Below are 25,338 nucleotides of genomic sequence, written 5' to 3'. Positions count from 1 at the left end.
GCCTTCTAGAGCTTGCTCAATTTCCAATATTTTTTCCTTTTATGAAAAAGTAGTCATTCTAATACCACATAACAAACATAAAGTTGGTTCTTAGCATTGGACTCATGGAAAGATTTTATGATTGTCCATGATTTCCTGGGATTTCATTTGTGCTAGTATATAATTCAAAGTAGTGTGTCTTATCAACTTTGGTGTTAAAGCTGAATATAGTTCCAATAGGCCAAAGGACACAGAGAGATCAACTTTTTATAATTCAAGAATGCACAAATTCACAGCAGAGCTCTCTGCACCTTGAATCTGAAGCCATTATTGTCATGGAAACCAAGATTTTTTGTAATTACCTTTATGCATTATTGTTTTTATCATCTGAGTGCTTGTAAGCCTCTAAGTCCTCTCTTAAGTTGAAGTCTCTGTTCTTAACCAGAAACTTGTAATCAACTTCTTTTCCTTAGTGCACACTCTATATATTTGTTTATAAACTGAAGAGCAAAATTAAGTGTGAATTCAATCAACATTATCTTGTACTATTTTTAGGGTTTAGTCTTAGCAGCCCTTCCTTAATCAACAATTGAAGTAATCCTCTATTAGCATTAAATGCATAGGAATGCACATTTTCTTTATCTTAACCCAAAGAAATCAACCTGTTCATCAGTTGTCAACATTAACATGATTGTTCACAAAAGTTTCTTTTAATGGAAAAGTGAATTTTATTATCTACTAAGTCATCATGTTACTTTAGTCATGTGATACAGCACAACTGGAAACAGTTCTCCTGAAGACATTTGCTAAGTGCTCTGATATCTGAATCAAGGATGAAATTGAGGAGTCCTAAGTCTGTGTAGGAAAGGGCATTTAGTTTCCTGTGGATGTTGACTGGGAGATTTTGTTCAAAAATATAAAACAAATTTATGAGAACTAGAGAAAAGACCTTATGGTAGATTCATTCTCATAGTGACTTGATGTATTTTTAGTTTGATCTCAAGCCTCTGTTTCAGTCATCACAGCTCTGCCATGCCTTTTTACAACCCACACATTGCCAAACACTGCCATTTCTGCTTATAGCTCTGGATTTGCTTCTTTTGAATTTAAATAATCTGTGGACTTTATTCAAGTATCTAACTGAGCAACATTGCACCTCACCATTGACAAAGGAAAGAACAAAATAAAAGCCATTGTTTATTTTTCAGTGCTGGGGACCGAACCCAAGACCTCCTGAATGCTAGGCAAGCACTCTTACCACAGAGCTACACCCTCAACCCTTGGGAGGGGATAAAATGAAATAATGGTGTTGGCCATAAAAGCTGTATTAAATTAATTGTTGGCGAAATTTGCTTGCTTTAGCCAATAAGATAATCAATTCTATTTAATTGACTGGGTAAAGTCTGAAGACTTGCCTTCCCTTTTCTCATTTATATTTCTATCATTTATGTTTTTACTTGGCTGTTGCTTTGCTCTTGTTTGTCACCATAGACTAATAATCATTTTTTTAAAATAAATGAATGTGTTAAAGAAATTTCTGTAAAATATTAAAATATACTATGTGTGCATTTACAATCTGTCTAAACCTTCCTCTTTCCTGATGTTTACTGAAAGTGTTAGCTTTTCCTGGGAGTGACACCCTAGTGTTCCTGGGGCTTATGCCTACAGTGTTTGCCAGCACATGCAAAGGTGTGGCATCCCCATGTTTATTAGCTGTGAAGCTCTTTCTTCCAGAGTAACCAGCCAATAGCAGACTTATCATAAGCAGCCCTTTCAGATTTGTGATACCTTGATTTATTTATTTAGCTATATAAGCTATGCTTTTCCTAGTGTTAGAGTACATGAACCTATGATTTTCATTTGGTTTATGCTTAAATAAAATAATTTTCATCTTTTCACCTGTTAAATCCCATATATGGTTATTGCTATATTAAATTATTTTTGAAGGCATTTTTATTTTTTTTAAGTTTTATCTTTTTAATGTCTGCTCTCAGAATGTATTTAAACATCATTTTCTTGCCAATAGTGAAGATATTAAATGATCAAACATTCATTGAGGATTTTATATGATTAAGAACAAAGAATCTGCTTTTAATGTTCTTATTTAGCATTGGCTCTGGAAAAACTGGACAATGCAGTAAGAAATGAAAAGTAATAAAATGTAGCTATTGAAAGATGAGATTAAATGTCGTGATTTGTAAGTAATAACTTATTTAGTTTTAGTTTTACAGGTAGAGTTGAAATCAAACACACAAAGAAAAGGGAATAATGAGTTTAGTATTAAGCAGTGATTCTCAAAATGTGGTCCCCAAGACACTGTCAGAGGTTTGATGAGGTCAAACCTTATTTTCTTAATAATACTAAGGTATTTATGTTTTTTCGTTGTCCATAGTAGGCTATCACTCTGCCTTTTGTCTTATGAAGGTGCACTGGAGTTTTCCAGAGACTATGTGATATGCTATCTTGACAGATTGAATGCAGAAGCATATATTAAAATAGAATTGTTATCTAATGAGCCAGACTTTATAGACCTTTATAAAATTATAAAACTGCTTGTCTTATTACTACATATTTTGTTTGCTTTGGAAAACAATTATTTTTCATAAAAGTAGATTACTTACACGAGCTTTTTACTTGTCTATGAATTAATCAACACATTTGAAAATTAGAAATTATAACATATGGTAAATATTAATACTTATTATCCAATAAACAAAAGTCTTCAATAAATTTTGGAACTATAAAGTAGTTTTAAGATATCAAATTTGAGACCTGCTGGTAAAAGGGATGAATGACATGTATGTATATATTCAATAGTAATAAACAATTATAATTTAAAATGGAAAAAGAAAATACCTATGAAAAAATGTATAGATCTATATATAATATGTTAAAATGCTATAGAGAAACATGCCATGTACATTGGTGAGAAGTTCAGCTATTATAATAATGTTAGTTTTCCTTATTTAATTTATAGGTTTTACATATTTTCCATTTTAAAACATGTGACATGTTTCAATGAAAATATATTAAACCCATGGAAATGAAAATTTCTATAAAATTTAACTAAATGATTGTAAAGTTTACGCAAGAATAAAAAGGCAATAACTGTAAAGAACATGTTTTGAAAGGAGGATAATGAAGTGAGAACTGCCTTATCTGGTATGAAGCTTACCATAAAGAGGTAAACAGAATGAACTCTCTCAAAACTCACTTCATTGTGTGCTGTGTACATGGGTATCTATGTGTGTCCATTTGTGTACGTTTAACATAGAATAAAGGAAGCATACTTAAGCAATATTATTCTCAATAAGCAATATATAAAGGTAAACATTTTCATTAGTCCAGTAAAGATAACATGTTATGAATTTTAGAGGTATTGCTAAGCATTCATAAATTGTAGGAGGTCAGTTGTGATACCTTCCTTGGATAACTATTTGCTACTGTACCTCAGGTGCCTTCATAATGTGGCACATTTATTTCTAACAATATCTCCTGGGGGAGTGTTCAGAAATAGAAAGCATGTATACACAAATATATTCAAAACAGCATGTTTTTTTATAATGAGACAAATTTTAGAACAACATATGCATCTACATATTGGACCATGATTATGTAAATGTGCTAATGACAAAGAAAATATGCAGCGGAATCATGTTAAGATTAGAGAATGCAACATTTAATATCATTCACAAATCCAACCATCCAACTATAATTCACAGATCCAACTATGTAGAAAGCATATCAAACTACCTTGAGTATATACCTATACTGTTTTAACAGGAGCTGGGGTTATCTCAGGATTCAGGAATTATATGTTTAGTTTTAATTATCTTTTCAATGCATTTTCATAGTGTCTTATTTTTTTTTCACAAGTATAGGAGTTTCCATTCACAGATGAATACAAATCAGATATTGTAAGAGTCAGCTTGAAATGAAATTTGAAATTTTGTTTCACCTCTTGGTTTCCTGATTTTTTCCATCTTTTTTTTTCTAGTCACTTTCTTGGGAACTATCTCCATTTTCTGAATGTACTTAATGACCATTTGCCATTATACTATATAACTAAGCCAGTCACTCTTTTCTTGATCTTTTATTTACTTATTCAATGAAACTCTTTCAGATATTAAAATCTGAAAATTAAATGATAAAGACCTCTAAAACTCTATTTACAACAGAAATATTCTCTTCTATAATTTTTTTAGAGAGAGAGAGAGAGAGAGAGAGAGAGAGAGAGAGAGAGAATTTTTAATATTTATTTTCTAGTTATCGGTGGATACAACATCTTTGTCTGTACATGGTGCTGAGGATCGAACCCGGGCCGCACGCATGCCAGGCGAGCACGCCACCGCTTGAGCCACGTCCCCAGCCCCTCTTCTATAATTTGTATATTTCTCTTCTGTACATTTTCGTCTCGTATGTTTTCTTATTATTTCTTCTTAGTATCTTCTCCTCTCCTTCTCCAACATCTGATGATTGAAGAAGGGATTATAATGTCATCTTTCTGTCTACCCCTCAGTAATAGTTGGAGAAGAATTAGATCTTAATGGTCCCTGTTTAAATAGTGCAGATGTTAATCTTTGGTGATTTTCATTGCTATAAAATTAATAAGAATGTATTGAAATTTGAGAAATCTAAATCTAACTGGATTGACAAGCTTGACAGTAAATTGCTATGCTTTTTACTTTCTTCTTCTTTCTTTCCACTTAGGCTGTTTTTTTAGGGGGAAGAGCTTTTTAATATATGGTCACTTCAATTATAGACAACTAGACTTGGATGCATATGTTTAACATTTGAAATGATTACCACTTTGGAAATACTCTTTATTGATGAAACTACTACATGTTATTTAAATTGTAATTTGCAATCTGATATTTTAAATTTTAACAAATCTGTGGTGCTTATTAGAGAACATTGTTATATACTTAGTTTAATTCAAGGTGCCACTATGTTAATTGATGATATGAATGCACATTAGTTGTACCCATTGTTTATTAGAAGGTTCATGCAGATCCATTCACTTGATATGAAATGTATTTTTCTTACTATTGAACTGCTATGAAATTCTTTACTGTGAAGTTTTAATATCTACTTTCATTTTAAATAGAAAATTAAAACCTTAAAATTGATTCTCTTTGTCTAACTAGTCATTTCTGGGGTGGGATTGATACTGTTTGATGCCTCTCTATGATTGATGTGCACTGATAAATTTCTTTTTAAACTTGCAGCAAATAGTGGCAGCAATAAATGCAGGGATTATACCCTTAGGAAACACCTCCAATCAAATCAGTCACTGGGATTTGGGAAGTTCCTTCTTCTTTGCTGGCACTGTTATTACAACCATAGGTAGGAGACAACTTATTTTGTGTTTTATTTTGGTATAGTTTGTGACCTAAAATTCATTTGTTTGAATTTATTTATATAGTTGAGCAAAAAAGGTCTTCCTAAGGTAGAAAACTAGATTGTGATAAAATGGTTCTGAAAAAGAGTTCTGAAATTTTGAACAGAGGAGTCATAGAAATGAATTAGTCATTGCTTTTGGACGCCGAGTTATATTTAAAATATATCTGAAACTCTGGAGCAACACAGTAGAGACATTTAACAAATGCATAGTAATGTCAAGACTGGCTTGAAACAATGATTTCTTAGGACAAGTAGTTTTAACTTTCTGTGTGTCTTTATTTCTTTAGTGTTGCAGGAAAGGATTTGACTACAGTTTCAGTATTCTTTCCATGAAGTTCTTTGATATCAACTTTTTCAATTTGTAAATTTTAACTCTTCATTTCAACAAACTGAGTGTTGTTACATGTTCATGTGTATAATTCTTTCATGGTTCATTTTTTAATATGTTATATTTTATCAGTGGCATAAACATAAAAAAAAAGTTCACACCAAAATGCAAGGATCAGAAAAACAAAGTCATTTAGGCCCCTGAGGTTTTTCCTAATCCCACCATTTATTTAATGTTGAAAAGGGTCACAGAGGGATCATGGCTTTGTCCTTGAGCTTCATCATGCTTGCATTTAGCACCTTCCACACAGCAGAATGGGTACATGTAGAAGATGTCTTCTCTCTGTGAATCAGTCAATGTCCCAGAATAGATTAAATGCAGACCTCACAGTGGAATTAATGTTTGCCATCCTGTGGGGTTTAGCAAAGATTATCGTTTTCCTGCTCAGGGAAGGGGTGAGTTTAAAACTTTAACTTTTAAGAAGGGAGAAAGAAGTTCACTTGTCACAGTTAAGAATGATGTTTAGGTGGGAGAAAAATCTATGTGAAAAGGGAAGTTCTTCCCTTCTGCATGTGCTAATAATGAGAATTTCTGTCATGCGACTGATTACATTGAGATTCTGAAAGTTTCAGTTGTATTCTGTAATGTTATCCATCAATGATAAAGTGTGTGAAATTTTTAAATCTGTGCTTTATATCAAAGTCCTCTATAAGAGAACATGGAAAATATAGGGGTAAACTCTGGCTTAAAATTCTTTCTTTGGCAGGAATCTGTAGTGCTTGCCATTGTATGAATCCACCGTGGTGCCTCTGTGCATTGTATCACTAGTCAGCAAAATACATATCTTAGCGTGTTGATTTTTTGCCTGTGTTAGGAGGTCAGGAAAAGGTGTACTCTTACGTTTCCATCAGCTAGGTCAAAAGTTGTGTGGCTGTGAAAATCTGGAAGAAGGGCAACCTTGATTTCTAACCATAATAATAGGGTTAAGCTTGAGGCTTAGACATGTTGGCCATTTCTACCATGGAAATAACTATTTATTGTGTAAACTACTTAGAGTCTGTGAGGGAAAAAAAAGAGAGCTCACAGACTTGAGTGAGAATGGCTTGTTTCTGCCCAATGAAAACTCCAGAGTCCAAGTTATAACTCATCATGACCTCCACTAAATTATTTTGCAAGAGACTCAGTCATTATACAGACTTACTGTTGCATCATATGTTTATAAACAGTCTCGTTGTTTAAATCCCCAGATTCAGTAAGTTTTTCAGACATATACTTCAATGCATGAAAAAAAAAATAAACCATTATTACCAGCTTTACCCCAAATTATAGCCATTAAGCACAGTAGCTGATTATTTGGGTTATTTAAGTAGCTGCCTTACAGCCCAAATCTCCCACTGTTTCTTTCAGTATTTAGTCTTAGGTGACTTAAGTCATTCTGAGTCACTCGTATGGGGACTTCTTACTCCATACGCTTTTACTCCTAGGTCAAAACCCTCTCGCATCACCTTGTATTAGATTATGATTTAGGACAAGCTTAAGCTTTGGCCTCTATCATGTGTCCATTTGACATCTAAATTATGGTTCCATATAATTTAAGGTATAATTATTTGCTAATGATAATAATTGTGTGAGCTTTGAAGTGTCTGTTAGAAGTCATAGAAATTGTAACCTATTGTATTAGTTACATTGAATTGGTCATTTTAAAAATAGTATTTGGGAGGCTTATAGTAAACAAATTTCAATGGCTTTTATAGGGTACTTAGTACAGGCAGTGCTTCATGGAGCTAGACTGTTAACAATTGTCCAGGGTCTTTTTGTTCCATTTTATCAATTTGTCTAAGAAGCAAATGTGACCCTTGCTATTCTTTCAAAATATGCCCAAGGGAAGGTTAGTTGTTGCATATTAAAATTTAAAACATCATTTTACAGAAACTTTTCATATATCTATATGTTCTTTCCAAACCTTTCACAAATTCTATTCTATATACCTATAGAATATGAGCCATCCTTGACTGTTGTTTTCTGTCCTACCCCATATCCAGTTCATCAGCCAACTATGCCGGCTCTGCCTTTAAAGTAGATCCAATTTTAACTACTGCTCACCTTTCAAACTGCCACTATTTTGGCATTCATTTTAGCATCATTGCAGAAACTTGCTTGGAACTCATCTGTGGTTTTCAGCTGTCAGAGCTTGCCTGACTCAACTAGAAAGATGAAGGTCTGAGAGGCTAGGGATTTGTAGTTGTTTGGGTCTTTTCTGTTTCCCCAGTGCTGTTACATACTGGGGGCTTAAGGATTATTTTTGGAATGAAAAACAAATAGCCATCTTAAGTGGTATGAATGGGATATATTGGGCATTTCTTAACACTCAAGTGATATTTAGGCTCTAAATTTTTAGTTTTTTAAACAGATTTTGTTATCAATTTATTTGTTCGTTTATTTTTTCAACAATCAATAGAATATTATGCTCTGCTGCTGCAAAGAAAAAAAAGATAAATTCTTTGACCCTAAGTAGCACATGAATTAGTCTAGGAAGCCAGAGGGTTAATAGACATTTATAATATAGTGTGCCAGGTGCTATGAATCAAGAACATTTAATGGAATGTATAGGGTGATGCTTTCCATAGATATCAGAGTAGGGGAGTATGTAAGGAATGGACAGAGGGTACTTGCCTTTCCTTAGTAGATGTTGTCCTCATTGAGAATGGAAAGATAATTAGGGATTTGCCAGGTAAATGAAGGTGGAAAGGGAACATTTCAGACATTGAGAGACACGCAGGAGAGACCGGGTAAGAGTCAGTGTGGTCTGTAGATTACCTGGAACGGTTACGGTTGAAGGGGTTCATCCTCAGGTTCATGCAAATCAATATCAATGTAAGAGGCTCTTGTTGGATCAGCACTACTTTTTCCACTGGTGGGAGTATTAGGAAGTAAGGGTACAGTCCTTGCTTGCAGTCTCATATGAAACTATTACACATATGAAATAACTGGAGAACAAAATATAAGTCTTGTATAATCAAATGTTACACAGGCCAATCAAATGTTGCCTGGAACAATTGTTTAAGTGCTATAAGAACTGAGAAAGAAGGCAAGAACGTGTGGGTGGAACTGAGAGGGGAGGCTGAAGTGAAGATGTTGGAACTGAACTGTATTCGGAAGAAAATGTTTGGTTTCAGCTGATGAATGGGGGGAAGCGCCAGCCCCCCATCCCCATCTGTGCCATGATGAAGCAAAAATCCAGAATGAGTAATGAACAGGATATATTTGGGGGATAGAAAGGTAAGCATTTGAGGAGACCAAAGGAATTATTTAAAGAAGCTGTGGGAAATATTATTGACTGCTTGAGATGGGAAAAAAGTAGGTGAATATGATTCAATTTTGGAGGATCTTTGTACCTACCATACTAAGATAGAACATGAATCTTCTGGGAAAGTGAAGTGAAAGGTTCACAGTGACATTAGAAGACGTATGTGTCAGGAAGAGGAGAAGTTGAACTGATAGCTCAGCTAAGAGAAGAAAGAGAAGGCCTTTGCTGTGACCTACAGGAGGGGGATAAGAGTGTCAGTTGGGAGACTGGAGCTGGTGTTGAAGGCAAAACACCAAAAGAATTAGATGCAGGGATCACCTGGTCTTGGTGACTAATAGAATGAGGAGAGAGAAGTCAAAATGTAGAAAGTGAAATGAATATTTAGGCAGCACACTTGTAATTCATAGAGAGTACTAGTCGTTCCTATTAAGAGAAAGGCAATAATAAAAAAAAACAGCCAAAATTTTATGTGTTATTTTAGGAAACTTTATTTTAGATGTTTTTTGCTCCCTCTATTTTTGTTGGTTTATTCTTTCATTCAGCCAGACTAGAAATGCACAGTGGTTCTGCTCCTACCTGGAGCTTGCATTTGGATCATAAAGATAAATGACCAATGGGAACATTGATAAACAAGACCATGAATGATTGCAGTATATGCAACAAAAGAAACTCATGTGCAATAATAGAGAGAAACCAGAGCAGGGAGTGGGAGTTGTTCTGAAGGGTTGATGCAAGAACTCTCTGAGGAGGTGACATTTAATCTGAAACCTGAAGGATGAAAAGAAATTAGCTATGTACAGAGAGAGGAAAGATGAGTTCAGTCAGAGGGCACAGGGTGGATGTTGGCATGTTCCAGGAACAGGTGATGTCGTGTGGTGGACCCTGGAGGCCTGGAGGGAGGGGAGCAAGAGGAAGAAGTGAGGGTAGCAAGATGAGTAGGAGCACGTAGGACTCAGTACGTCATGTTGGCTTTCTGCATTTGGTGGGAAGCCACTGCAAGATTTAACCAGGAGAGAGAACTGTGGTGTGACTTCAGCTGCCATTCAGAAAGCAAAAGCTGAAGCAGGAAGGCCAACAGGAAGTATGGCATACTATCTATGCATGTAAGTCAGCTTTTTGTTGATGTGACCAAAAAGTCAACCTGACCAACTTATAGGAGCAAAATTTTATTTGAGGCTCATGGTTTCAATAGTTCAGTTCATACTCAGCTGGTTCCATCGCTCTGGTCACAAGAAGAGGCAGAATATTGTGACTGGAGGTCACAAAGGAAGAACACTGCTCCTACACCCTTCCAGGGAATGTCACACCCCACCTGCCTACAGTTACCACCCAGTTAGTCCATTCAAACTAGGAAGGACCAATTAGGTTCAGCTTTCATAATGTAGTCATTTCATCTTTGCATATTCAAGCATTAACACAGGAGTTTTTGAGGGATACCTCAAATCCAAACCATATGTCCCCCAAAGTTCATGTGTTGGAAACTTAATCCCCAATGCAACAATGTCAAGAGGTGGGACACTGAAGAAATGATTGAATCAGAGGGTTCAGCCCTCATGAATTGACTTATGCCATTATGGTGAAAGTGGCTTTCTAATCAAAGAGGTGGATTCCTGGTCAAAAGCTGAGTTTGGCTTCTCTCTCCTAACTGTCCTGCATGGTCTCTTATGAGTCAAATATATTTCTTTTCTTTATAAATTATTCTATCAGTGGTGTTCTGTTATAGCAACCCCAAATGAAACTAAATCATATAATACAAAAATATATTTGTCTTGGTCCCAGGTCCCTGGCACAGAATTCTTAAAATACTCAGAATTTTCTGAGTGATGGGAATGTCCTCTGTTATTCATAATGAGTCCTTTTCAACCATACCTGAGTTTGTAGTAATGAGGTGACTCCTCATGAGTTCCTGGATGTTTTTAGAATGGGGCCAATAACCAGAAAAACTGCCTTAGTCTGTTTTTATTTTTTTTACTTCTATGATAGATTACCACAGATTGGATAATTTATAAACAATAAAAGGTTATTTGGATTATGGTTCTGAAGGCTGGGAAGTCCCAGATTGAGGGGCTGAATCTATCGAGGGCCTTCTTGCTGTATCATCCCATGGCATATGGTGGAAAGACAGCAGATTTTTTTTTGTGCGTGTGTATGTGGGTACATGTGTGGGCACATGTGTTCGCATGTGTGTGTGTGTGTGTATGTGTGTGTGTGTGTGTGAGAGAGAGAGAGAGAGAGAGAGAGAGAGAGAGAAGGATAGGGGAGGGGAGGGGAGGGGAGGGGAGGGGAGGAAGGAGAGAAATGAGCTAAACCCACTCCCATGATAATGATATTGATCCAGTCATAGGAGCAGAGACTTCTTGACCTAATCACCAACCTCTTAAAAGTCTCCCATCTTTGCATCAGTATCATTATTCTGGGAGTGAGTGAATACATTGAGGTGGTAGGATAGTGGTGTGCTAGGGAAAGGCATGGAAAATTCAAGACCTCTACTGCCCTTTCTCCACGCTTCTGTGCATACCCTATTCATCTCTCCTTTGGGCTGTTCCTGAGGTATAACCTTTATAATAAACCAGAGTTAGCAAGTGCAGTGCTTTCTTGAGTTCTCTGAGTCTGTTGAGGGAATTATCCAACCTGCAGAGGGGTTGTGAGAACTCTTGAATAAGGAGTTGGCTGGGCAGAAGTGTGGGCAGCCTGGGCTTGCCATTTGCAGCTGAGGCCCGACATGGGGCAGTTCCATACAACTGAGTCCTCAGCCTGTAGGTCATGATCTGTTTTAGTCATCTTTTTTTGCTGCTGTGACCTAAAGACCTGACAAAAACAATTAGAGGAGGGAGGGTTTATTTTGGTTCTCAGTTTTGGAGGTCTCAGTCCATAGATGGCTGACTCCGTTCCTCAGGGACTGAGATGGGGCAGAACATCATAGCAAAAGTGTGTGGTGGAGGAAAAGCAGCTCAGGACATGATGATCAGAAAGCAGAGAGACAGAGACTCCACTCACCAGAGAGAAAATATGTACACCAAAGACCTGCCCCCAATGACCCACCTCTTCCAGCCACACCCTAACTACCTTCAGTTACCACCCAGTTAATCCTTATTAGGGGATTAATTCATGGATGAGGTTAAGGTTCTCATAGCCCTTATTTAATTTCTAAACATTCTTACATTGTCTCACACATGAGCTTTTGGAGGACACCTAATACCCAAAGCATAAAAGCCCCTCCCAAATTTAATTGGTTGTTGGGCACCCATGTGGTGTCAGAGAACTGGGTGGAGGAAAAGCCTAATAAGGATGTTATTTCATTTATCCGTGTAACAGAAGATGCTGATATTAAGAAGATAGCAGTGAGAAGGGTAAATAGTGGATAGAGAAATGATTTAGGAAGTCTGCAGATGAAGTTCTATTTTTTTCTTGGAATCATGCCTTGGGGGATTAGTGTTTAAATATTAAGTTGTTTGTGGAGGTTAATGTTTTAAATTTTAAGTTATATTTTATCTCATAAGAAATCAGTTCTTATGAGAAAAACTCTGGGGTTTTCCGTTGGAAGAGTGTAATGGACAACAGTATTAGATTTTGAGGACAGTTTAAGGATTAGAAAAAAATTAAGATAATTTTACTACCTGAGGGTGTTAAAATTATAATTAATAAAATGATATATTCTGTTAATGTCTAATTATACTAGCATATACTTATAATTAATATAATTTATATAATTATAATTAAAATAATAAAATTTTCCACAATGGAAAATAAACTGGAATGCAGAGTCAGAATCTGCCCAAGTGACTCACTTAATTGTCCTGATCTCTGAGTGTCAGGATGCAAATAACAAGGACATCACTGTGGTCAGCAGTGACTGTAAGATCGCAAAGCATTCTTGTGAAGTCCAAATGGAAAACATCCCCTTGGCGTAACATTTCTCATGTTTACGAGGAACTCTTATTTTCTACCACTTGAGACTAAATTCGGCTATGCAGCTTCTATGCTTTTTATTTACTTATCTTTTAAATTTTTGTTTCTATATTTTGAGCTAGCCACTGGGGTTTTCAAGTTGCTTTTAGCTAGATTGAATTGCTAAAGCTACTATGATAATGATCACAGAGTTATTGCAAACTTACATTTCTCCAGTATGGCATAATGTGTAATGGAATAGAAAAAGAAAAACAAAAAAAAAAAAAAAGAGAAAAAGCAAATGAAAGGTTTGGAGTAATTTTAACAAGTAATTCCAGATAAAAGGCAGTGTGTTTTAGAAAGACAGAGTATGTTGAGAACTATGAAACTTTAATCTTATTTTCTGTTGGATGTAGTAGGAGACTATAACTTAAAAGTGAAGAAAAATTTCAAATGTTTTCAGGCCAGCTGGGTGACCACAAAACTCGCTACCTGAACTTGGAAATGAATGGCCTTGAAGCAATGATGTAGAATTTGACAGTTACCATTTCTCCAGGGGAAGATACCCTGTAGCACTGAGTGTTGAGTGCTAACTTGTTAATTTAATACACTCATAACTCCGTGGCATTTCACTAGTCCCTTAGAGAACTGTGTATTGAGTTTTGGAAGTCCATTTTAAATGAAAGTTAAGGGCTCTTTCAGACAACTCAAAAGGCAAATGATTTTGCAAGGTGACCTTCTGTTTTGACTCTGTTATTACATTTCCCTTTGTACCAGTTTCTTAGAGAAGATGATAATTTTTTAAAAAAAGATATAATTCTGGTATTGTGTAATTGAAATACAGAAGTTGAAATTAAGTTGTTTGGGTCTTGGATTCTCTGTTACTCTTCCCATGCCCTTCAATTTATAAAAATAAAACATATCTCAAGATGTTAACATATGTTCCTGCCATTCAAAATCTGTATGCAGATTTATTTATTTTCTAAGTTAAAATGTATTTGTCAGAGAAAATGCCTATGGAAGGAAGTTAAGTTTGCTGAGCACAAAATTATATTGGATGGGCAACACAGCTGAATTATTTCATAAATTGAATTATAGATGCCTAAGCCAGTAATGACATATATTAGTCATCTTCTCTTCTCTTTGCAAATGTATGTTATATCAGGCAAAAAGAGGTTCGAATCAGAGGACCTAGTATTCAGTCCTGCACTGGTTGAAAAAGGATTTGGAAACATTGGGATATAACCTTCCCAGGAATTAGGTAATTTTTTCTTTCTTTTTTTATAGGAGAATTCAGAACAGTAGAATATAGATCTAGTAGAAATTTCAGCGAGAGCTGGCCATCGGATTTTAGCATTATCATCATCATTATCTAGGGGTTTTTCAAGTTATGAATTACTTGTATCCTGGAAGAAAAACACATTTTTTCCTATATTTCTGCATATTTTTGAAAAGTTTGCAGTAACATATTTTAATCTTCTGGAAAGAAATCACTGTCAACTGTCATGATCTTGAAATTAAGCAAAACATTGGAAGCAAGTAATTGTCATGGCCTGAATAAATGCAAAAATCTATTTTTTTTCTTGGCTCTCCCCTGCCTAACCTCTGAAATGCAGTGCTGTTTGTCCTAGATTAAAAATTTTATAGAGCATCGGACCAACCACCACGTATGCAAGTTTTGTTCTGAATGTGGCCAAAACTAGGTGAGGTGATTATCAGGAAAGTATGTTTTGAGAGTGTCTCAAGTGTTCCACTTGATAACGAAGGAATGTAATGACATTTGTCCAGGCTTATTTAGTTTTAGCTAGTAATTATGTACATATTCATTTTTTCTTCATTTCTGTTTTTTATCCTTGAATTTTTTTAGACTTGTGCAATCTTACTCTTGGAAAATTGGCATTGTTATATAGTACTGTAAATACAGCATAATGTTTACCAAAGAAGTAAAGCATAATGCAAGTAAGACTAATTCTAAAGAAAAAGGAGTTTCATGCAGCCAGCTCTTGGCTCTAACATATCACTGGGGGGAACAGTGACAGCATGAACTATTGAAAATCACAGTCATCCAAAAGGTGCACATTAATTACTAATTTTAAACTTCTTCCCCTTCGAACTTTATTTTAAAAACCAAAACAGCAAAACAAGTGTCCAGGTTTAATTGATATGTCTACCTTCCCTCTAGGCTTAGATTTCCCTTATTGAAGATGCTAACAAAGAATGCAATTATCCAAGGCAAGCAACAGACAAAGAAAAAAGAAAGAAGGGTGTGAAGGAAAAATAGTGAACTGACTGTTTTCACCCACTTTACTCTAACCACTTACCTCTGAGCGCTTTTGACAGCAGATGTGCAGCCCTTTCCCCCTGCTCCACTGTCACACACAAGCTGTTCTCCAACAGATACCAACAGGGTGTTCTCTAATTCAGTCCATTTCTGACACTATCTACCTGGAGTTAGTGTAGGATTACACAGATTAAGGATTCAGACCCACAAGACTGCACCCACTTTAGGCCCAGGCACAAGTCCTAGCCTCCTCTATTTTTGACCTATAGTCTGTAAACTGGAGGTTCCCATGAACCCCTCCTTGGGTTTGACCTTTGCAGGAGCCATTTGCAGAACCCAGGGAAACAGTTCACTTACATTTATCAGTTTATTACAAATGTATTACAAAAGATCCAGATGACAGTCAGATGAAGGGGTACGTAGGCCAAGTTATGTGGGGAGGGGCATGGAGTGCCCTTGCCCTCTCCAAGAGAAGGGTGGTTCTTCCAGCATCTGCATGGGAAGTGGAACAACCCATACATAAACTCCCAGACTCTGTAGGGTGCTGATTTTTATGGAGGCTTCCTCATGCAAGCATGATCGACAATACACTGATTCTCCAGGTCCTCTCCTCTCCTTAAAGGATGGCATGCACCTGAAGTTTCTAAGCTTCAAATCATGGTTTTGCCTTTATGGTGACCAGTCCCCACCCAGGAGCCTGTGAAGAGCTATTTCATTAGAAATGAAGACTCCTGTCTCCCAGGAAATGACAAGAGATTAGCAGCTCTATGTCAAAACCAGGGTCAAAGACCAATCATTAGAGCCAAAGATCCTCCTGGCACTCCTATTTCTCAAGAATTATCAGGGTGTTAGGATCTCTGAGCCAGGAACTGGGGATGAAGACCTAACTCTGTATTTCTTCTTATAAATCACAATATAATGAGGGGTGGGAAATAAGTACTAAGTGCCTACCTTTTATAGAATTTATGTTTTAGTAGTTAATTTCAGGGGTACTTGTGGACAACCTAATGAAACTATGTTTTAATTTTATTTGATACCAAAAGGGATTGTAAACATGACCTAATTAATATTATACTACAACCAAATAATGTGCTGTACATATTCACAGAGACTAGTTTCAATTACAAAGCTTTGAATAAGAATATTTCTCCAGAATTTTTTAAATGAGTGATATGGAAGAACTTTAGATTTCATTTTAGAAAACCTAAATTTGGATTTTCGATTTTTAATTTGCAAGGGTTGTATATCTAAGCAAATCACAGTTCTTTCATCCTTAATTTTTTTTTCATTTGTCAATTTGTGCCAGTATTTCTCACGATCAGAATTGTTGTGAAGGTTAAATAAGATTAAATATGTGAAAATATTTATATTAGAGGAAGCCAAAAGTATTTTTATGCATTTATTTATTTCACTAATGTTAGAAAAAATACACCATTTCTTAAAGCTATCATCAATATATAATAATTCTTAAATTCTTTCAATTATTTCCTTCACATGACTTAATATTTTATTTAATATATTTTTATTAGGGTATTATAGTTAAATAATAGTTGGGTTCATTCTGACAAACTCATACATGCATGGAATTTGATTTACTCCCATTTCAGTCCCCAAGTGTCCCCCTTTCCCTACCTCTTCTCTCTCCTTCCTCTACTCAATTGATCGTCCTTTCACTTGTGTATTTATTTATTTTTGATTAGTGCCTAATAATATACAGAAAGGTGGAATTCACTGTGGCATATTTATACATTTACATAGTGTGATTTTGTTAAACTCATTCCACATTTCCTCCTATTTTCAGTCTCTCCTCCCTCTCAATTTCAAAACTTCTTCTATTCCACTGATCTTTCCTATATCTTTAGGCTATCTGATCCCCCCTCCCGCTTTCCCCTTATTTTGCTACAGCTTCCACATATGAGAGAAAACATTTGACCCTTGCTTGTCTGAGCCTGGCTTATTTCACTTAGCATGATATTCTCCATTTCCATCCATTTATGGCTGAATAAACACTTTATTGTGCATACATATCATGTTTTCTTGATTTGTTCATCTATTGACGGGCATGGGGCTGTTTCTATAATTTGTCTATTGGGAGTTGTGCTGCTATAAACATTGGTGTGGCTGTATCTCTATAGTATGCTGATTTTTGTTACTTTGGAGTGGGATACCTAGGTGATACGGGGGTTCCATTCCTAGTTTTTTGAGGAATCTGCCTACTGCTTTCCACCGTGGTTGTACTAATTTTCAGTCCCACTAACAGTGAACGAGTGTACCTTTTGCTCACATCCCCATCAGCATTTTTTATTATTAAAATTATTCATATTCTTGAAAAATGCCATTCTGACTGGAATGAGATGAAATCTTAGTGTAGTTTTGATTTGTATTTCATGATTTCCAGTGATGTTAGACATTTTTTTTCATATATTTGTTAGCCATGTGTGTTCTTCTCTTGAGAAATGTCTGTTGAGTTCTTTTGCCCATTTATTGAGTGGGTTATTTGGTTCTTTTAGAATTAAGCTTTTTGAGTTCTTTTTATACATGGACACTAATACCCGTCAGGGAAGTAGTTGACAAAGGTATTTTTTCCATTCTTTGGACTATTTCCTCATGGTGTTGTTTCCTTTGTTGTGCACAAGGTTTTTTTTTTTTTTTTTTTTTTAAATTGATGGCATCCTGATTGTTGATTCTTGCTTTTATTTCTTGAGCCTAGGAATCTTGTTAAGGAAGTTGGTGGCTGCACCAGTATGATGGAGTGATGCCCTTATGTTTTCCTTTAACAGTGAAATCTTTCTGGTCTGATTCCTAAGTCTTTGATGCACTTTTATTTGACTTTTGCACAGTGTGAGCAATAGGGATCCAGTTTCATTATTCTACATATGGCTGTTCAGTTTTCACAACACCATTTGTGTTTAATATATTTGAAACGTAACAAGATTCATTCTCAAACCAGTTATTTCTTCAATGCTGCATAAGACTTGACTGATTTCTTCACCTAGTTAATTTTTAGTTTTGGTTTAATGAAATGTACCCACTGATTATTTTAATGATACAGAGATAATCCAAAATATGATTGTCAAAATAACATGCAATGCCATCTTGAAGTGTTGATATACTAAAAATTGATGTTAGTACAAACCTCTTTTCTGTATAATTTTTGAAAGTCCATATCAGTCAATATATTAGGAAGGATATGCTAAGTTATTTTCTGTGACAATCTCTCACATTTTGGTGACTTTACAAAATCAGAGTTTTCTTTTTGTTCACACTGAATGTCTCGTGTGATAGACAAGAGGTCTCTGCTCATTGTGCTTGTTCTGCCAATGATGCTTCCTCTCTCTGGCTCCTGTCCTGATCAGTGGGAGTAAGGAGGTTGTAGAGCACATGCATACTGGTTAATCAAGCTTCATACAAGTGTGCATGATATTTTTGACTCATTTGACACTGACCAGACCAATTTTAGGAGCATATGTGGGGAAACACAATCTTACTGTGTGCTCAGAAAAAAACAGCATATATGGTGACAGCCCAGATGACTATTATAACTTCTTTTAAAGCTGATCTACTAGTTGATTGCCTTCCTTTAATGTTATTCAGTATTTAAACTCAATAATATTTAATAGGAAAATATAGTTTATGTATTAATTTGATTTTCTAGAATATGTCCCAGTGACTCTATAACTGCAAAAGTTTTATTTTTCCCACATAATGTTGACTCCTATTGCATTACTGAGGGAGATGATGTTCCAGAAAGACCTTTCTAGACAGTGATTTTACCAGTGAATACGTCTCAAGAAAGAAAGAAAAAGAAAAAAGAAGAATATGTAAAGTCCTTCTAATGTCTTTTTTTTTGGTAAAGATTTTATTGTTATTGGTGATATTATGTAGGGACTCCATAAGCAGTTAGGGTTTTGTGGCAGTGACCATTTAACAAGTTAAAAATCATGATGTTGAAACATTCAAACTATTTAGAAAAATAAATGAAAAGGCTTAGTTCACTTACTGTGTAGAAGCAAAATCATGTAGGGATCAACAAAGTGTGGCCTGTGAACAAAATCCAGCTTGCCACCTCTTTTATGTAATTAATAGAACACAGCCACACCCATTTGTTTTTGTATTGACTTTTGCAGCTTTCATGCTATAATGGCAGAATCAAATAGCTATAACAGACACCGGAGAGCTTCCAAAGCAGAAAGTATTTACTATCTGGCCCTTTGCAGAAACAGTTTGCCAGTTACTGGACTAAAGGAAAGAATGTAAGAGAAGGGGAAAGAGTAAGATTTGTAAACAGAAGGTGTGGATTTGAATCCTGGTCCTAATATTTATTCATTTGTGTGATTTTGACCAGATTGTTGAACTTTCCTGAGTTGTTTTCTTCACATAAATAGCCTAAATGACCTTCTAACAGATGCTTAACCATAATTGCATGTGCAGTCTTATGGAATTTTATGCAAACTCAAAAGATAATGTATTTAACAATGCTTCATAACTAAGGATGCAAATAAAATTGATCATTTTTAAGAACAGATTGCATTTCATTTCTTTAATAAAGTTTCAGATCAGACTTGTAACTTAATTTCTATGAACTCTGAAAGATACCTAGATAAGCTTCCAGGGTCTGTAATTATGTTTTATGGAGAGTCCACAGTGCATGACAGATTTTCAAAAAGGCCATGCTTAGCACTATTTACTTGAATAATTTCTACTTAAATTTTCAGAGTTTAAAACATCATGCTAAGTGAAGTAAGCCAATTCCCAAAACCCAAAGGCTGAATGATCTCTCCAATAAGTGGATGTTGATCCATAAAAATGGGGTGGGAGAGTGTGAGATAAATGGAGAAACTTTGGGAAAAGGGGGGGCAGGAAAGATGGTAGAATGAGATGGACATCATTACCCTAAGCACATGTATGACAGCACATATGGTGCAATGCCATACCATGCACAGTCAGAGAAATGAAAAGTTTGTGCTTCAATTGTGTTCAATGAATCAAAATGCATTATGCTGTCATATATACCTAATTAGAATAAATAAATAAATTAAAATAATTTAAAAGTGGATGGAATTTGAAAAAAATGTTATTTTTGTGGATCTTCGAAAATTGAGAAAAAACACTGCATTGGAAACATAGTAGCCATGTCGTAAGGTGGATGCCACCACTATATGACTGCTTTGAGGGCTGACTCCAATGCTCAGGAGACCACATGAAAATGCATTTTTAAAAATTAGAAAGCCTATTTGTGATGTTTAGATCTGAGTGATAGTATAGTGTCAGATATTTTCAGTTCTCCTCAATTCCTACAGATTCTGAGTTGTTTTCTGTAAGCATGGTGAGATCTGTTGTATTTTAGAAAACTGGAGCGCTACTGATCTCAATCTATGACATCCTGGGTTTAAAAAACAAAATCAGAATTTGATGAAAAAATTGAAGGAAATGAAATCTAAGTGCTGGAAAAATAAGTCAATAAGTTGTTTGGGGGCTAAGTCAGGGATTAAAATTGCAGTTCATGACAATAAGTAGGAGGTTGTTATGATAAAGACACAGTTAATATGGATAATGATAAGCTTTGTCTTTAAGCAATGTTTCCTGGTCGACTTTTACAAATGTTGGCTGAGAGTTTGAAGATGTATAGTGCTAACTGCCTTTTAAAATTCATGGCAACTATAGGAAGGATCTATAAATAGAGACAACTCAAGATAGATGTTTTTCTTATGTCAATATAGAAAGGATATCAATTTTACATGGCAGTGTTGGGTATGAAAATAGTGAGGAATTAATGGTAGCTCACTTGAAGTCAAATGCTCTATGCTTTCACTTAAAAATCAATACAAAAGACATGTGCATGAATTAAACAAACAGATGAGAACCAAGCAAGCTGTCTAAAGAATATAGGCATGATATGTAGCATGACAGATAAGTCCTTCCCCTCAGTCTGACCCCTGCCCTGTCTCTCATCTCCTATAGACTGAGCTATGGATACTGATACCATTTTTGTTATCAACCTAGATATCATTTGTGCTTATGTATGCATGTGTGACACAGTTTATGTGTCTTTATTTTGCAAGAGAAATTTGCTCTGTAACTTGGTACCTCCACATAATAAGAAATCATGAAAAATTTTTGTCATTTCTTGAAGACTTGGTTTATTATTGAAGCAACTACCTAGAATTTTGTTTTAAGGATCTGTCATAATTTCTTTAATCCCCTATTGATGACTGCTCGCTGTTTGCCACTATGCACAGAACTGTACTGAATATTTAAATTATACATACAATTCCATTTTTCTTTATCTGGTACCATTTTTTTTGTTTGTTTTTCGTTTTGGTTTTGTTTTGTTATTGAATCCAGGGGCACTTGACCACTGAGTTATCTCCCACCCTTTTTATATTTTACTTTGAGACAGGATCTTGCTAAGTTGCTTAGGATCTTGCTAAATTGCTGAAGCTGGCCTTGAACTTGGGATCCTTCTGCCATAGCCTCCCTAGCTGCTGAGATTTTGGGCATACAACACCATGCCTGGCTTTGGTACCACTTTTTAACAGTAATTTTACTGTGTTTTTTTTTTTTAAATCATGATTATGAGACTTTTTTTTTTAAAAAAAAATCAAAGTATACACATAGGTATATCCTTTTTCCCATGTGGTAATATGTGATAATATTAAAGTATAAATATAACAAAATGTATAAAAAAGGAAAATCACTAGATCTGACCATTTTTACTTAATGCTACTATATATCTGCTTGACATTGTTGATATCATATATAATCACTGGTTTTAGAGATACTTCACATTGCCAGTATACATGATCTTCATGGATTTTCTAATTTCCATTCAATGACTTTCAAATTAAACAATAAAAATAAAGTAGTAATATGAACTTCAAACGTATAGAAAGTCATCACTTAATCTACTTGTTGGTACAATTCTTGCTAGTTACACTATACTACTTTGTAAAGGGAAGACAAATTTTTGTTGACTTATTTTCTAGGCAAGGTGATCCATTTATCTCAAGTTTTGTATCATCCATGTAGGATCCAAAATGTGTCACTTAAACTGTGCAGAAATGAAGTGTCTGTCATTTAAATATCTTGGCATTTTGAAACTTTGTCTCACAATTGACTTATCTTATCCTCTGATACTTTTTCAAAGGCACATGGGTCTGAAAAATTTTTGCATATTTGCAAATGACTTTCTCTTGCTTTGCACATGAAAGATAATTTAGTTACAAAATTTTGGGATCATAATTTTTCCCATCACAACTCTATTTCTATGGTCTTTTGGCATTTGCCCAGGAGAAGTTGTGATCACTCTGATTTTTCTTCCTTTACTGATGACTAGTTTTCAAAATGACACTTTTTTCATTTTTATGTTCTTTTTTAGAGATTTCCCTTTAATCTTTCACTCGTTTCATTTAATTTAGTTATTTGTTTCTAGAAAAAGTGTTTTTTAAGTTATACTTTAGATTAGCCTATTCTGATAATTCTATTTTTCCATATTCAGGGCCTCCAACAATTTTTAAGTTGCTGCTTGATTCTCAGTTCTATCATTTCAGTCTTAAAAACTGTTTTCACCTTTATTTGTTCTATTATTCTGGGAAACCTTTTGTGTTCTGTAACCTGCAGCACTGATTAGAATTTCTGTCATTTTTATTCTACTCTTTAATTATCTGGAACATAGGTTATAATTTTACATTTGTACACTGTTTCTTTTCCAATTTATGTTCTTACCAGTCTCATTTTCTTTACTTTGTCTTTAAGTTCCAGTGAATTCATTATTTTTTGGTTGACTTTAAGCCCCAGCTTTATATATATCATTATATTCTCTCCTATTTTCAAGTGTCCTATAGTCTACCAATTTTCATTTGTTCAGTCAGCAAATATTTACCTAGCTTTCATGAAGCAATTTCTGGGTGGTTAGAGAACATCAAATTAACAGACAAAATCTAGAGAGGAACTTAATAAGAAAGCAAATAATATAGTGTGTGGTGTGTTAGTTATAAAGCTTTGGGAATAAAATAGACCAGGAACAGGCTGGAAGTGGAAGGAACAATTTTAGTGGAGCCCAAGAGATGACATTTCCTTTCAAGTTTTCAACATGAATCTGTTTTCACTTTGGATTTGCGTTCCTAACCTGTGGACATTGGAATGGGGTTAAGGGCCTCAGAAGTCCAGTCCATTTAAACAGTTGATGAAGCAGCATGGTAATTGTGAGTTCCAAGTTAGCACATTTCAGTGCGTGGTCTTCTGCTGAGTGGAGAATCCTCCCATGTCCTCTCCCTAGGCTCTGAGTGGTTTTGGAAACAAGGCGGTTGCAGTTTCCTAGCTGTGGTTCTGAGTTGTCCTGGGGGCTCTCTTGCTGACCTCGTTAATGTCTCAGTTGTTGGATGAAGTTTATGAATAGATTAAATTTATTGTAAATGATGTAATTCGAGAAACACTTTCACTGTGAACAGATTCTAGAAAGGAGAAAATGCACTAAAAATTCACATATAAGACAGAGCCAAACTTTTTCATAACCATCTTTTTTAGTGCTTGTACTTCCCTTCAAGGCTAAGTGAGTAAGCCCATAAAGAATTAGTGCAGGTGTGGAATGGTGGTTTTTGAACTCCCTTGTAGCTTCCCACCTCCCTAGAATCCTTTCTTTAAAACTAATGAATTTCTGACATGTATAAACACACATAAGTGGATCTGTTAGTGTGTGCTGTGTGTGTGTACACACCTGCATATATACCTGCATGTATGTATGCATATGGTGGGTCGGGATGGTGGGGTGGTCTGTGTGTAAGGGAAGCCACCTGTTTCTATAGGCAGGGGTTTGAGCTGCTTTTAAACACTGGTGGTCCCACTTTTGCTTTGCCTTTAAACATCCCAATCCTTGGTATAGATACATTTAAAAACACATTTCCTAGAGTGTTACTTTGGGAATTAACTGAGAAAAAAAATGTCTAGCGTGCCAAGCATACCATGGTGCTTTGCTCATAATAGATTCTCTATCAGCACTGAGTTCCTTTTACATTTTTTCAGGTCACATTTTCTCAGGCAGAGGGTGAGGGATGGATCTTCCCACCATCTTCCCCCAAGTCTGAGGCTCATGGTACTCATTCTGCTCTCACTGAGGAATTGTGTCAAATCAACTCTAGACAGTAAAGGAAATTCCTCACATAAAGCCAGAATTTCCTTAGGTAGGACAGAACCAATGAAAAGGCTAATATCCTTTGCAAGTTATGGAGTAGATTATTTGTACTTTTAGATGGGTCTTTGCTTGACACCAATAGATAAGATGTGTAGACTGGTAAAACCTATAAAATTTAAGAGACATTGAGCACTCCGGAAAATTACAGCAACAGACTGAAAGATTTTTCTTAAATGGTCTCTTAGCTAATAGTTTATGCTACCTACTGTTTTAAGTGCTTTATGTATATGGTAGTCCCTCCTTCTCTGTGGTTTTACTCCCTGTGATTTCAGTTTTATACCGTCAACCATGGACTGAAATTAAATGGAAAACTCTGGAAATAATTCATATTTTTAAATATAACTTATTTGAGTACATTGTTATCATTATTGTTTTAGTACTTATTGTTGTTAATCTCTTACTATGCCATATTTATAAATTAAGTTTAATCACAGGTAGTGTGCATAGGAAAAAACTGAACATATAGTGTTCAGTACTATTGGAGGTCTCAGACATTCCCTTTGGATGAGCAAACTACTTTATTTTAAAAAAATCATCATTGCAACAACTCTATAAAGCAGTTGCTGCCATTATTCTCATTTGGGGGTAAGTCATGGAGAGGTTAGACAATGTGCCTAAGTTATGCAGCAAGTGCCAAACATTGTGGTTTTAAACCTGTAGGTCCTGGCTGCAGTGCTGGCACTTTAACCTCTGACTTCTGACCTCTTTAGTGGCCAGGTGAGATAGACCTGTTTTGCATCATATGTTAAAAAGCGAGTGTATATATGTTTTACCAGTATTTTGCAAGAATGGATGATATCTGTCTCTTCCTTTTAATGGTTTAAATGCTTTTAATGCTTCTAAGATCTACCTTTCTAAGTAGAAGAACTGTACGACTGTTCTCTTTGGAAAAGAGTTACTATAAGTAAAAATTATTATTTTGGAAAATTACTTTCTACAAATAATTGAAAAGCACAAGATTA

The 25,338-nt window shown here is 35.3% G+C and overlaps 1 protein-coding gene across 4 annotated transcripts in view; it reads left to right on the top strand.

Annotated features, from left to right (window-relative positions):
• The window catches only part of KCNK2 (potassium two pore domain channel subfamily K member 2), a 199,791-nt gene that overhangs the window by 95,339 nt on the left and 79,114 nt on the right, over positions 1–25,338 (top strand). For 3 of the 4 annotated variants that reach the window (XM_081299759.1, XM_081299760.1, XM_081299758.1), the window contains exon 3: positions 5,208–5,325. The exons of the other annotated variant lie outside the window; for it this stretch is intronic. In XM_081299759.1, the coding sequence (XP_081155885.1) occupies positions 5,208–5,325 (118 nt within the window). The remainder of the gene's footprint in view (positions 1–5,207; positions 5,326–25,338) is intronic. 4 annotated transcript variants of the gene reach the window in all.

This window comes from Spermophilus citellus (genome assembly GCF_964194105.1).
Source record: "Spermophilus citellus genome assembly, chromosome: 6".
Lineage (NCBI taxonomy): Eukaryota > Metazoa > Chordata > Mammalia > Rodentia > Sciuridae > Spermophilus > Spermophilus citellus.
Note: the sequence above shows the minus strand (reverse complement) of the source record. Positions and strands in the feature narration are given on the sequence as shown.